Here is a 15,167-nt window from a genome sequence, read left to right as displayed (position 1 = left end):
TGAGAGAGAGGGTGGGGATAGATAGATAGATAGATAGATAGATAGATAGATAGATAGATAGATAGATAGATAGATAGAGATAGCGAGAGGCGTCTGGCCAGCTTGTGAAAAACACCGGAGTTGGTACTATAAACAATGAACGTCCAGAACAGAAACAACGTGCCTTTCTCCTTGGCTCATGTGTTTTCTTCTGCTTCAGGCACCCTACACCACTCCCTGCTTGTTCAAGTCTTAGAATTGTGCCTGATCACCAGCCCTGACGTGACTGACTCTCCTCCCGTCAGCCACACAAAGCCCTGCCTCTCCTTTCCGAGCAACTGGGACAACATGCTACGGATTCACTTTAGCTTTGTGGGAAGAATGGAGAGCCCAGTGTCTGAGAGTGAAGGTCCCAGTCCACTTGGGGCTATTGCTCACCGGGTGTGTGGTTTGGGTGGTACATTTCATCTTTCTAGGATTCAGTTTCCCCATCTGTAATGGGGGAGATAAGACTTGGACCTAACTCATAGAATCATAGCATGATTAAATATATGAAACCAGTTAGCCCCAGCTAGGGTGTCTGATGTCCAGTAAGGATTCAGAGTCACTGTCTTAGCTTGATCTCTGTTGGAGAAGGGGAGATGCTTGGACCACACCCTTCAACTGTGAGCCAAAGAAAATCTTCCCTTTCTTAAGATGCCTTTTTTTTTTTTTTCAAAAAGAAATTCATCACAGCAACCAGAAAAGTGATTCTGACATCATCCTGTTCTCTTGGGTCAGGAACTGGTGTCTGGGAAGACTTATGAACGAGTTTAGGATAAGGACATCAAAGAAGACATTCACTAAGCTTCTGGAAAATGAGGGACCACACAGGGAAACTTTTCACCCTGGCCTTCTCTGCCCCTACGGTGTCATGGGAGGATGAGATATTGGTAATAGTTGCAGACCTATTGCAACCACGAGGACAGCCTGCAACCACGGAGCATCATCGCAATGGGCGGGGTCATCGCAATGGTGGGGACAGAATATGGGAAGCAGAGCTGAAGACAGAGCTATGCAAGCCATCTAAACTCCTCCTCATGGAGCTGGCTGACAGCATCCATGCCGTAAGCCACAACATTCATTCAGGGGTCATTTAAAGCTGTAACACTCCTGGTAGTGTATGTCTCCGTGATAGAGCATTTAGTTTTTCACAAAATGAAACACAATATGCTAAGAACATCAGCTCCTTTATTGGTATCATCATCATTGTTATTATTTACTGTTATTTTCCCCCTACACAACAGCACAATTCACACAACAAAGACACACACATCCCCTCACATACACGATACCACTAGCCTGCATGCCAGGCTGTCTGGCCTTTGCTTGGTTCCTGGTAGAGCTGCTTGGACACAGCTTTCTGTAAAAATCTGACTTGGACACAGGGGACACAATAAACGGAAACCTTAGTCGGAGAATCAACTGAGGGGTTTCCGGAGTCCACGGTGATGATAATTTGAGAGCCATGGGGTCATGCGGTATATATTTGTGTAAGGAGCAAAAGGCACTGTTTTGTGTGGCTGATAAATCCCATATGGGGATATAAGACCTGCCTATAACTTCTCCTAGACAAAGAGTTTAGAAACACACCAGGGTGAGCCCGCAGGCCCCATCAATCAAGCCACACATTAGGAGAGCCCAGAGCAGGGATTTGGGTGATGGGAAGGTCCCCAGAGAAAAGCAACCCTCGCATTAGCTGCAAGGCAAAGACGTAATATGAAATGTTCAGTCCCCATTTGCTTGCTTTGCTACTATAGACGGTGCGGTGTCTTCAACCAGACAAGATGAAGGAAAATCCTCCCAATGCTTTTACCTAACGCAACCAAGCAAGGCTGGCCCATTGCGTCATCCAGTGGAGAAACCTATTACTACGCTATCCAGGGACTCTGCGGCCATTCTCTTCTCCTTCCCATCCCCCAACATCTGAGTTCTGCTAAAGTAGTGTATGTACCCTCAAACCAGAGACTCCCTGGAACTGGGGACAGGAACAAAGAAGGACCAAGGCTGAAGTCTTAGGAACAGGTGACTTCCGGATTGTCTTGGGGAAGCTCATGGTTGAAGCTGCTCTCTCCAAAGGGTGAGTAAGGAGGGACTTGGGGAGCTTCGATGATGAGCAGACCCTCTGGGGAAAGTGAGGCAAATACGGTCACTGGATCCACTTCTGCGGGAAGCCTAGGAGAGCGAAACACAAGATCTTATTCATCTGTTGTTTTTCACACAGCTAAAACAATTGTACTCATTGGAAAGAAAATACTCTTTTGCACAGGAGCAGGTGTATGTGCGTGTTTTGGTATATGTTTGTGTTTGCATAGGTGTGTGCATTGGTACTCACACACATGTGTGTGTGGAGGCCAGAGCTTGGTGTCAGGCGTCTTCCCCTATTGCTCGCCATCTTACTGTTTGTGGCAGGGTTTCTCACTGAACCTGGAGTTCACTGATTTGATAGGTTGACTAGTTTATGAGCTTTAGGGACCTGCTTGTCCCCATCTTTCTACCTCTGGTTACAGATGTGTGTGCTATCACACCTGGCTCTTATAAGGATGTCCCGATCTGAACTCAAGCTCTATGTTGCTATTTTTAAGATGGCTGTGGACAGCATCATTTAAGCTTCCACTTCCCAGATCATGAGACTGGGGGAAGTCAGGCAGGCTGGACAACGCAGAAAGCGTCAAGGTGGGACTTCTGTTCTCAAATTCACTTTTCAGGAGGATTTGGGAGGTGGAAGGGGACAGGGTCTCACACGGCCCAGGGTGACCTTATAACCTTGAACTCCTGGATCTCCTGAGGACTGTGACTGGAGGCAAGAGCCACCACACCCAGCTCTAAGGTTTAAAATATTTTTCTTTGTTATTCAGAGTGAATGAAGCTACCCAGTATGTGATTTCCTCAACAAACCTAAAACCAAACCATGAAGGCATGTTAATGATCTCAGTGGGATGCTGTTACTGGTAATTATTATTATTATTATTAATAATAATAATAATAATAATAATGATAAACATGGCCTGCTGAGCACTGTCAGGTGTTATACCTGACTTGTCTATTCACATCCTGTAGCTGAGAATCCTGCCAAGAAGGTTCTATTACTGCCTCCCGCCCCCAGATAAGGATATGCTGAGACTCAGAGTCGTGAGCTGATTTGCCCAAGGCTACACTGTTCCCAAAGCACATGGACTCAGAACTAAAATCTTGGGCTTCAAACAGCATGTTCTCCTGCCTCCCCAGCACTAGCCATGTGAGGGCAGGGTACTAGCCATGTGAAGGCAGGGCAGAGGAGCCAGGAGCTTCCATCACCAAGAGACCTAACTTCTCACTGGCCAGTCTAGCTCTGCCTCTTATACATGCAGGGAGCGGTTTGCCCACCTCTGAATGTGATCATGACTCTCCCTGGGGGGCCTGGGAGTCATTTCCTGTCATCAGAAGCCCGAAGCCATACCCATGAGCCATATCCAACGAAAGCCTCCGTGCCAAATCGGAACTATGAAGATCAACAAAGGTGCTTCTAAAGAGCTCGGATGGTCTCCAAGCCAAGCTTTGGGAAGCAAGAAGACAAAGCCTTGCTATGGGCCTCCCTCCCTCTCACTGCCAGGGAGGGGTCAATTCTCTTTAACCATTTGCTGTGTGCCAGCCAGTGAGCACCTGGTACAATCACAGCGTGGGCTTTGCAGGCAAAGAGAGACCTGTGTTCAAGTTCTGAAGCGTCTCAGCTGTCAGAATGTGAGCGGATCACCTGACTTCTCAGATGCTATTTTCGTGTAGGGAAAAGTGTCAGAATAGTATTCCATGGCTAGGCCAGGGTATGAGGATGCCCTGCGGTCACCGGCCCTGCATGATGGCATCCTGACAGTGGTAGATACTTGAAGGCAAGTTGCACAGGCACCAGAGCCCAAAGACCTTTCTGCTGGTGCAGAAGGATGACCAAGTACACGCAGAAGCTGAGGTCTAGAGGTAGGAGTAGACTTGATGATTTGGGTCTCTAACCAGAGTCTGAATTCCCAGATGGGAAAAGGGAAAGAAGATCCCTCAGGTCCTCATTTGCATCTGAATGACACCCCGCTGAGTGTTAAATACCCCAGGCACCTCTAGGACCCGGAACTAACTGCTTCCCTTTCCCTCTAAGAGCTGGCTTAAAGTTTGGGCCCCAGGACAAGTGACCTTATCTAGACAGAGGGCCCAGGGTCAGCCTTGCAGAGTTTATTTCTCTCAAGAGAGTCTTCCTTAAGGATCTGGTAGGGGAGAGAATTTCGCTTTATTAAAAGTGAGCTGATTTTGGAGGGAGAAAAGCCCTGAGCTGGTGATGGGACAGGAAGGGAAGTTTATGAAGCAGAGAACAGACAGGACAGCGAGGACAGCATGTGAATGCTGGGGTCCGAGCGCCCTTAACCCAGCAGGAAGGTCATGGGCTTTAAAGGTGGAGAGACCCGTGTTCAAATTCCACGGTACCTCTTCTCCGTCAGAGACAGTTTTCCTGGCTTACTAAATTGTATGGTGTGTTGTGTGTGCGTGTCTGTCTTCATATGTGTACGTAAGCATGTGCAGAACAGGAGTCAGCCTTTGGTATTGTTCCTGAGGAATTGCCCAGCTTGTATATTATTATTATTACAATGATGATGAATATTCGTTATTATTGTTACTATTTGGAACTGAATCTATTAAAGGGATTTTGGACTCCCTGATTAGGCTGGACTGTCTGGCCAGGGAATTCCAGGGGTCCTCTTTTCCCTGCCTCCCCAACCCTGAAATTACCAGCTCAGGCCCCCACACTGGGATTCCTTCCCCGGGCTCTAGGGCTGGCGCTCAGATCTCCTGTGTGGCAAGCACTGTACAGACCGAACTAGCTCCCCAACCCCCAACTCCCTGTTCCCCTTCCTCTCCAGCCTGACAGCCACACCCTACACCCTCCCTTGAAGAGTCTGGTTATTTTAAAGTCCACACAAAGCGACATTCTCTCTGTCTTGTCTACTATGGTGCTGTGTGAGCTGCTGGCCTTCCCCATGCCACCCTCCCCACCCTGATGGCCTGGAACCGCGAGTCTGATACAATCCTCCTCCTCCTCCGTTTTTCTCAGACTTCTATCATTGTGGAAAAGCTAACTGTGGCAGCAGGTCGGTGTGTAAACAACTCACCCTTCAGCAGCTGAGTAGCTGCGCTAGCTTCAGCAATTCAAGCCTTTTCTATCTAGTTGCTGATTTCCCAGAGCTCCTTCCTGCATGGCCTCAGAGGTGTGGGAATCCACAGGAACCTGGCATGTTTTGTATTGTTTGAGGCAGGGTCTCCCTATGTAGCCCTGAATAGCCTATAAAGCCTGGGCTGGCCCCTAACTTGTGATAATATTCCTATCTCAGCCTTCGTGGTTCTGGGATTATAAATGTGAACCACCATGCCCAACTTTGGACAGTGTGTGTGTGTGTGTGTGTGTTTGGTGTGAAATCTGCTGATATGAGTGTGGGGGAGTGTGCACCTGGCATGTGGAGGCCAGAGCAGGACATGGGCTGTCTTCCTCTATCACCCTCTGCCTTGTCTCTTGAGGCAGGGTCCCTCACGGGAAGCTCACCATTTCAGCTAGGGTGGCAGGCCGCTCAGGATCTGTCCTCCTCTGCCTCACAATGACGGGGTTACAGGCACGTAGAGCCATGACCAGCTTTGAACATGGGTGCTGGAGATTCAAACTCAGTTCCATATGCTTACAGAGCAAAAGCTCTTACTCCACCTGCCACTCCCACCCCCTGGACATTGTTAAAGATGACTGATTCACCCTGTTCCCTGTTGGAGCTTCTCCTCAGCTCCTCCCTGTTTGCGACTGTGCCCTGAGCTGGGGAGTGAGACTCTGAAAAGAGAGACTTCAGTGCCCTCCCTCCCTTCTTTCTCTCTCAGTTCTGTTGGATCTGGAGGCTGAGCTGAGGAGAAGGTCACAGATTCTGGCAAGCCAGCGAATGTAAGAAGAAGCTGCATGGTATTTGCCTTATCGGGAAGTTTCCAAGGGCTTCCGAGAACCGTGGGGGTGGTGGGGCCGGGGTCAGGAAAGGGCACAAGTATTCAAAGACTGGGTTGCAGACTCCCACTACTGAAAGAAATCTCAGAATTCAGTCGGCGCAGTCTCTCTGCCACAGTATGTCTTGGCCAGGGTTAGTGTGGCACTCAGACACAATCATGAGACTCGAGGAGACAAACTGCCTGTATGAGGCTCACTAAGGCCACCTGCCACTGCCTGCAAGGATCCTGAAGCAGTATCCCTTTATTAGAGGAGGCTACAGCGACAGAGACCTGTTTGTGGCATGCTAAATCCTTACAATAGACCTCAGCCTAGCCTGTTCATCTACTGGAGAATGACTTCCCCCAGAATACACGGAGGGTTTGCCAAGCATCTTCTTCTGGATGTATACCCTCACTGCAGAGGTCAGGACAGTGATGACTATGAAAGACCTCAGGGTCAGAAATACACCCAGTGAGTGATGCTGACTGGAGAGCCAGTGCGTGACAAGCAGCTGAGCCTCTAATGCAGCCAGCATCCTCCACTGGGCCTTCTCTCCCTCCGGGGACTGCCAGTTAGGGGATGTGGGCATGCTTCACCGGTTCAGCTTGGCTGCCTGCTTGCTGCTCTCTGAAGACCGAAGCTAACGAGAATCCCTCCCTTAGGTCAAACTTATCCTTCCTGTAGAGCTGTGTCTCAGCCTCCAAACCTCCATGGCAGACGAGAGTGATCCCAGGAAACCAGACGACAGTTCAAATCAACAATTTGAAGCACACAGATATTAGCTTAGCTGTAGTGGCAGAGAGCTTATTGGAGGAGTCACGGAGATGGCTCAGTGTGCAAGAGTGCTCGCTGTGTGCATGAGGATCTGAGTTCAAATTGCCAGCACCCATGATAAAACCAGGTGTGGAAACACACGCTTGTGACCCCAGTGCTGTGGGAGAGAGAGGCAGGAGGATTCGTATGGTGTGCACACACACATGCTAGCACATGCACGTGCGCACACACCCACACACAATCCTATTAGAGCCACTAGGAGTTAGGGGTGAGTGGTCTTACTTTGACAGCGATTGGTACCCTCCTGTCTATGTCTCGTGTGTGGGTAAGCACTTCAGTGCCCAGTATAAGATGGACGAATCGTTTTGGCTCTCTGTTCCCACAGGGCACTAAGTCAATGAGAAGATAATCTAACCCCCCACACACACTTGGGGACCCCAACTGCAGGTTTATTATGGCAGCTTCTCCCCTTGAGGTATGAGAGTTCGATTCCTTCTTCAGGTGTATCTCCTAAGATCAGGACCCCAGAGTCGGGTTCAACCCTTAGTGCCTGCCTGAGGGCCACCCTGCAAAGTACTTACTGGATTTTCTTGGTGAAGTTCTTGGAGACAATACCACCTTCCTGCTGCTTCTCTTCATGCTTGCCTGGAAGACAAAAGCATCGTCAGGGGTCAGAATCTGTATCCCTTGGGCCTCATTCGGGATTTGGGCTTGAATTCAAATCCTGCTCTGCTGTTGCCTTCTTTGGTAGCTTGGGAGTGGTGTGGCGTTCAGGCTTTGTTTGGCGTAGAGACTCAAGCCCACCTCCCAAGCTGGCAGAACCTGGGCTAATAAGATGGGCAGCAAAGAGGACATTGGTAATGTTTTGTTGACAACTGTTAAATGGAGACACCTGTTCCCTCGCTTCCAGCCTCCCACTTAACTGCCAGCCCCACGCCGGCCAGCAGGTCCCAGGAGCTGGCATCGCAGATCTACCAGCGAGGTAGATGGGAGAAATAAAGGTAGGGCTTCTTGGCCACCCAGCACCCTTCCCTGGCTCTTGGATCAACTTCTTTCTCCTGTTGTTACTGAAGTGTAAACTAAGGTCCCAGAGTGGGTTCAAGGTCACCCAGAAGGTGCGTGGCTGCTCTGGCCTTTGACCAGTACTCACAGGGTCAGTGCCAAATGCTATGATCTCCTGCCCCTCTGCCCTTGGATTATCCAGCCCGGAAATAGTGCTTCCATCTGCTGGACACCCACCCTCTCCTAAGGGACCTCTCCTCAGAGAGGGAGCCACAGAACCAGAGAGGCGAATTCCACCGCCACGCCTCTTAGGGGCTCCTTCTCCCAATTATGGAGATAAAGATGAAACTACAAGGTTCATACCAAGCTGGCTTTTAAACTGCAGTACACACAGCAAATCGTGATCCTCTCGACTCTCCTCGTTCTTCAGCTTCTTTTTTTAAAATAGGGTGTCTTAAATTTCTCTTTAAGCAAACAGGATTAGAGCTTGGCTCGGCCACCTGTCAGCACCTGTCTTTTGCATACTCCACTCCTTTTTGAGGTCACATTCCAGAGCCCAGGCCCCACATTCACGCTCAGGAGGCCTTCCCGAGGAGCTCCAGAACCCGGACTATAAATACTCAGAGGGAATGCAGCATCTTATGGAGGCCCAAATTGTCTTAAGCTCATCATTTACAGGTGATTGCATTAGCAATACTTTGTGCCGTTAATCATTCCTTTAATAACCCTTTCTGATTACAAGATAATGCATATGTATGTTAGAAAGTGTAGGAAATAAATTTACAAAAAAAAAACCCACAATCACCCATAGTCCTCTCCCCCTCCCCAAGGCTATCATGAACAAAGTGTTTACATCTCCAGACATAGAAAATGCTTCTTAAAAATGTATGGATTTTCTAGAAAACAGTCATACATCACACATCCTACCAAAGGGATCATTCTGTGCACCAGTTGGAAATCTCTTCTCATCTGGCTGAGAAGTTATGATTACTTGTCAATTCTCCCCAAATACTCTTGGACACCGTGTGTGTGTGTGTGTGTGTGTGTGTGTGTGTGTGTGTGTGTGTGCATGTGTGTGTGTTGGGGAGGCCACAAAGTAATACTGAATGCCTTTCTCAATTGCATATCTGCCTTACTATTTTATTGACTGTTAAATTAGCTTATTAATTTTGTGTGTTTGGTATGGGTCATGTGCCACGGAAATCAGAGGAGAGCTTGCTGGAATCGAATGTGAATGGCCAGGCTTGGGAGCAGGTGCCTTTCACCCGCTGAGCCATCTTGAGGGGCCTCCACCTTCGATCTTGAGACAAGGTCTCTCACGCCACCTGGAGCTCACCGAATGGTTTATGCTGGCTGGCCAGAAAGTACTTGCGATCCTCCTGCCTCCGCCTCCCCACTGCTCAGCTACTGTGCCCAGCTTCTATGCAGATGCTGAGGACCGGAACTCAGGACTTCCTGGTTTTCGATGGCTGTATCATATCCCCCTACAGACTCCATAATGGCTTCCTTAGCCAGGGTCTTACTTTCCGGCACTGACGAGGCTTCCAAGGATGGAACCCTCCCTTCTCTCTACACTAAAAATCCTTGCAACTTGATCTTCTTAACAAGCCCAGTGACTTCTGGCATCTGAGTCATGCTTGACCTATATTGCTCTGTGATCCTTAGGAAAACCATCTGATTTTTCCTCCCAAGGCGTGGGGGAAAGGTATCCTGACCGAATCCACTTTGAAACTGCAGTGTCTGGAGGCCAGAACTCACCAGTCTGTGAATGTGCTGTCAGCCCAAGAGGTTATTTTGTGCAACTCTGCCAGTCATCCCTCTGCACCGGCGTGGGCCTGTGGCCACAAGAGCACTGTCTGTCCTCTGGTCCCCTCCCTGAGGCCTGGGCCTCGGAGAAGCCTGCTTCCACTGGGGACAGGCCAGGGCTTCTGACTCAGCTCTTCTGCACCCAGTCCTCCTCCTGCTGGCCTGGTGACTGCTGGAGGCAGCGATAAAGATGACGGAGCATGAACAGCCAGCTCACACAGACATCGCAGGCTTTGAGTTTACTCCGCCACTCTGTCTACCTCACTGCTGTTTTGCATCTGTTCAATAAATGACATGAAATGGCCGATGCTTTGTACCAGCGTCAGCATTGTGTGAGATAATCTTGCCTAACAGTGGGCCAGGCTCAGGGAGGCAGGGCTCGGCTGTAATGTTCGGTGGTGTCAGGCATATTGGCTACACTTTTGGCTTGGGATCCTTTGGATTTTTGATGGGGTCTCTGGGGTCCTTGTCCCACAGCAAGCCACCTGTGTAGTGTGGGCTTGGTGTCAGCCACTGTTTTCAGCAACCTACTTATGCCAACTCCTTTAACCCGGGACTTTATCACCACCACCGTGTGGACGGAGAAACTGAAATTCAGAGAGGTTCTGCCCTGAACACGCCTGATCAAGTGATGTGCCCGAGGCCAGACACCCTGAGCGATGGGGCAAAGGGGAGCCTGATGCCAATTCCTGCCCAAACATTCCTGACACGGCCCCACCCTTCTCTGAGCCTCAGTTTATTCTTCTCTAAGATGTTCTGAAAACTACGTCACTGGGTCCCTGGGAGAAGCCATGAAGTGAGTCACAAAGTCCTTGCGAGCTGCACAGGTGTGAGCCTTATGGGAAATGGGGCTTCTCAGAAGTCTGTGGATGCTGTCCACATTCTGAAAAGGGGTGCAGGCTAGAGGGAGGGAGGGATGGAGAGAGGGAGGAGGGAGGGTCTCTGAGCAGGAAAGGCTCCAAGATTTCCATAATGAGGGCCTGCCTTGGGGAACAAGTTGAAAGAGGGTGGGTCATCTTGGCATTTCATTTGCATATCATTAGTACATTACTTATTGGACATCTGATAGTATACCAGCAAGTCTTCATTTATTAGCTTGCCTTCTGATTTACATTTTATGCCATCAAAATGTTGTATTTTTGTACATAGAGGAAGAAATGATGACTGTTTATACAAACAGATCTCTGCCATCCCGGGACAACAGAGATCTCTTGCAGCTGGGATGTCTCTCAGGTACCCTAAAGTTCTGTGTCTGCACTGGGGCAAGGAGAGGTGCTGTTTCCAGGGAGAGTAGAGGCCTTGGGACCAAGACAAAAAGCCTTTCCAGTCTCTCCTTAACCAAAGCGTGGCCCAGCAGTCCTTGAAGGAATCATTCTTGTCTGACATCTGCAGGGTAGGGATGGGGGAAGGTGATGTGTGATGGAAATCGTGAACCCACATTTTCCAAACACTACCCTGGAGCGGGGTATTCCTACGTGGTCAGATCAGATGCGACTGGCTCTCAGATCGTGGACTGCACGGAGAAGGGAAAGCTCTGAGAAGTCCTGGGCGAGGAGGAGGAGGAGGAGGCTTACTTACTCAGGATTCTGGCTCATCGGCCTCTCAGTGAGATAACTCAGAATAGCCTCTCATCCATTCCCCAGACACTCGGGAGCAGATGACGAGGCAAATCTGACCCTAGCCTCCTTCTTTGTGAGACAGCATTGAAGCTGAGCCCAGGCTTTGGGGGGTGGGGAGTCTAAGCAGGTGCAAAGTCAGAACTAGGGTCAGCCAGTGAACCTCTAGGCAAGCTTGGCTTTAAATATTGCATACTGCCAGAGAGGATGCAGATCGTGCTGGGTGAGTTAGCCTCCCTGGGCCTCAGTTTCACTATCTGCAAAATGGACAGGGGTAGTATTACAAACCTACCCACACTCCTGAAAAACCATCGTGAGTAACCAAGCAGTAAACCAGATTAGGTGGAGGGTGAACAAAGGCTCCAGATCTTAGTTCTTAAGCCCCTTCTAGGGAAGAAAGCTTTGGCACATGCCCAAGATGGGTTTGGAGTCTGGATCTGGGGTCACGTTAGCTGCACAAGTACAGGGCTTCTCTTTTGGTTTTAGTCCCCGTGTTCCCATTTCACAGACAGAGGCGTGGAGGCTCCGTAATGCACCCCAAGCCTCTGGATCACTAAGGATCCTGCCTGAGATCTCAGCCTGTGGCTGCCACACTCCACCTGCTAAGCAGCACCTTAGACGACAGGGTGTGGGCGTTCTGGAAGCCTCTGCGTTAAACAACTGTAATTAAAACCGAACAAGGGCGGGGTGATGATGACCTCAGTCTGCAGGATGCGCTATTAACTCCATTTTACAGATGTCCTGGATGTATCATCTGCTTTTACTACGCTAGCCTCGTGGGACGGGACTGGCAGGGAAACCGAGGCTCCTAGTCAGTACCCATTCGGCCACCTCACAGCTGGGCTGGAACTCAAACCCAGATCTCATAGAGCATGGTCCTCCATCATTCACTGGACCCTCCACACCATGGCCATTACTGTATCGCTGTTTACAAAGACAAACTGCTGATATCCCAGGAACCATCCATGTATCTGCCTTATAAATGCTGCCCCGTTGGAGGCTACCACCACCCTTCCTGAAGGCCCGTGGGGACCTTGATGCCCAGAAAAGGAAAAAGACAGCTAAAGAGGTAGCTAGCCCAGCCTGCTGTGAGCGAGCAGCAGAGCGAGTGTGGGTTCACCAGCCAGCGCAGTACCCACACCCACGCCAGCACGTGCCCCGGGGTGCCTGCCCCACCACACCCACAGACAGGGCCTTTGATGTTTACAATTCTACTCCGAGAGACTTTAAGCCACCCATCCCCCGCTCAAACCCCGCTGAGGCATGTCCCTGCCCAGCTAGCAACTGCAGCGGGCTTGCTATTGATTTTCTGGCTCACAGGCCCCGCCAGGAACAAGCTCTTTTTAATGGCCTGTTAATTGGGAGGGAGGCAGAAGAAGGCTGTGCTGAGGCCCAGCTTACCAGGGGCCAAGCTTCCTGTCTCCTCTGCCCCCCCCCCCCACAGTGTATTCTTCCTCCCAGAGTGCAATGGGGTAGGGAAAGCCCTGGGCCTAGTGCTGTGGCCAGGCCTAAGCGCCACTCGGGACCTTTTGCTGACTCATCGTATGACCTGGGACAAGGCCTCCTCAGCTGCAAGATGGGAGGAGATATTCCTGGGATGGAGGGTCAGAGGATACTTGATGTTTAGGTGGTTTTTGGTGGTGATGGTGGGAGGGGGGTTATTTTGTTTGTGTGTTTTTAAATTGGAAGATTTTATTTCAGCTTAGAAACTTAAATAAATAAATAGATAGAAAGGTAGATAAATTCCCTTCTATTCTTCAGTTCCCAATGCAGCCTGGGTTGGAACCCTTCCTTTGCTGCCTTGAGCAAATTATGCTCATCTCTCTGGTCCTCCATTTCCGAAGCCCAAAAGGGAAAGGTGCCTCCTCCATCACTTCCTCTTCCTAACACAGGTGCTACCCGAGGCCCAGCCGCGGGTGACAGTGCCAGGCACTAGCAGCTGTGTTGCTGTCCTTACCATCCAGCCTCAGTTTCCCCATCTGTCAATATCATGGCGACTTAGCACTCACCCTGCCCCACTCCCCTGGGGTGTGGCTTTGGGGATGTGGTAACCCCCTCTTCCTGTGTCTTCAGAGTTCTCCGTGCATCGATCTATTCTTTATATTAATTTGTCCACTTCAAAATATACAGTCTGGTCTCTGTCAGTTCTCAGGTGGGCGCCGCACCCTGAGGACCCCCGCTACTGGGTCTATTCAGACTCTGGCACCCACTGAGAAGCAATGTTGTCTCTAAAGATAACATTGTTGGGCTGCATTCCTCAGATCTGAGGTCACCTGTGCCATGTTGTATGTCACAGGTCCCGTCTACTGATGTTCTGTCTCGGAAGAGCCTGCGCGCGTGTACACACACACACACACACACACACACACACTCACACACTCACACACACACGCTCCTCACTCACCTGACACCTCTACGTATCCATCCTTGGTCTTTACCATCAGCTCTTCCGGCTTGAAGCTGTGCACATTGACACACACTTTCCAGGGCTCCCCAGGGAAGGGTGGGGGGCTCCTGCCTTCAGCAGGCACTCCAAATCTGTTTGTGGCTGTAGGCCCCCGGGGCACCATCCCGGATCTTAGGGTTCCGGGCCAGGCAGAGGAGAGCCGAGGCAAAGCCCACTCAGGCCAAGGGGCAGTCAAGTCGTCTGGGAAGGGGTCCATGCCAAAGCCATCGTCCAGCAGGCGGGAAGAGAGCGGTGAGTCTCGGAAGGGGTCTCTGCGCAAGCGGCTTGGGTAGGAGCACGGGAAAGGCAACTGCCCATCAGCCATGGTGTCTGTTGAGCTCAGAGGGAGACGGAGGCTCAGAGAGACACAGCCACCTACCCAAGGTCACACAGCTAGGTGATGTGGCTTGAGATGGTTTTCAGAGTTTAGTTCTCCACTTCAGAAAACGCTGATCTTCCGTTTGCCACGAGCCCAACCATCCGATGCCCAGAATGGAGCTGGGGTCCTGGCTCGCAAACGTGACCCACCAAGCAGGCCCAGCAGAATCCCAGAAGGCCTCTGTCTGTCCCACCGCACCAGGCTATCCGCAAGTCACCGGCCTCCCAGGCTGCCCAGGCTCACAGCCAAAGCCTGCGGAGGTCTTGAGCTCAGCCAGGAGTTTAATAAACCTCGGGGACGCGCGCCTAGAAACTTCTCCTGGCTTCTGGGCTGGGAGCCTTCTATTTATTTGTTGCTGGGGGCTGGGGGCGGGTTTTGCAAGCACCTCCTGTCACAGGAGTATTCAGAGGTGATGAACCAGCCCCTGAGAATCCGCTGAGAGAACACTGGGCTCCGGGAGGGGGTGGGGAGCTGGGAGTGGCCATGGCGTCCGAATCCAGCCAGCCTCTCCCGCACCCGCACTCTCTCCTCCCCGTACTCGACTCTGCCCCGCCCTCCCTCTGCCTCCAACAGTGTCCACTCCAGGCACTAGTGTCCCTGCAGGGCGCTAAAGCCAGACTATTAATAACCCTCGGCCTGGCTGAGTGCTCAGGTCACACTCTGGAAATACCAGCCCCAGAACATGTTCCATCTTGCCTCCCACCCTGGGGACCCACAGAAGAAGAGAGACAATGGCCCATTAGATTGAAAAGTAAATGGAATACAGTATGACCAGACTTCTGAGAATGACAAACAACAACCACATGTCATAATTTTATAAAATGACACTTGTTAAATTAGGGGGAAAAAACCGGATGTTGTCAGGCAGAGTGTCTGTTGGAATAAGAAGGTCTTGGGGCAAGAGAAGAAACTGGGCTCAACTCCCAACACTGCCTGGAGGCAGAATGGGAGTCAAAGGATGGGAAATGAAAACAGGGATCGGAGGGAATTCTGGATAAACGGACCTAATTGGTTCCTCTAAGGCTAGACTGGGGTGGCCAGACCTCACTTGAAAACTAGGGGAGAGCAAGCAACTGCTGTGATGTGGAGGTGGCCGGCCGGTCGTGGTCGTGGGAACCATGGGGGCTGTGGCTAAACTTGTTAAAACTG

General features: G+C 50.6%; 1 protein-coding gene across 1 annotated transcript; it reads right to left on the bottom strand.

Moving 5' to 3' along the window:
- Positions 1-1,189: 1,189 nt before the first annotated feature.
- Hspb8 (heat shock protein family B (small) member 8) lies at positions 1,190-14,416 on the bottom strand. Its single transcript, XM_050159004.1, has 3 exons — positions 13,598-14,416; positions 7,351-7,414; positions 1,190-2,193 (listed from the first exon to the last, which is right to left on the bottom strand). Exons 1-3 carry the CDS (start codon positions 13,962-13,964, stop codon positions 2,034-2,036), a joined length of 591 nt encoding a protein of 196 aa, XP_050014961.1. The 5' UTR covers positions 13,965-14,416; the 3' UTR covers positions 1,190-2,033.
- Positions 14,417-15,167: the final 751 nt, after the last annotated feature.

The sequence above is a fragment of the Alexandromys fortis genome, unplaced genomic scaffold (assembly GCF_014885135.2).
Source record: "Alexandromys fortis isolate MF-2015 unplaced genomic scaffold, M_Fortis_MF-2015_v1.1 scaffold_90, whole genome shotgun sequence".
NCBI lineage: Eukaryota > Metazoa > Chordata > Mammalia > Rodentia > Cricetidae > Alexandromys > Alexandromys fortis.
This window is presented reverse-complemented; position numbering and strand designations above follow the sequence as displayed.

Excerpts from the sequence above, each read along its gene's own strand:
- Hspb8 (XM_050159004.1), bottom strand. The coding sequence starts at position 13,964 with ATGGCTGATGGGCAGTTGCCTTTCCCGTGCTCCTACCCAAGCCGCTTG. Across the intron at positions 7,415-13,597 it reads TGGATACGTAGAGGTGTCAG|GCAAGCATGAAGAGAAGCAG; the intron begins GTGAGTGAGGAG and ends TTTGTCTTCCAG. Across the intron at positions 2,194-7,350 it reads AACTTCACCAAGAAAATCCA|GCTTCCCGCAGAAGTGGATC; the intron begins GTAAGTACTTTG and ends TCGCTCTCCTAG.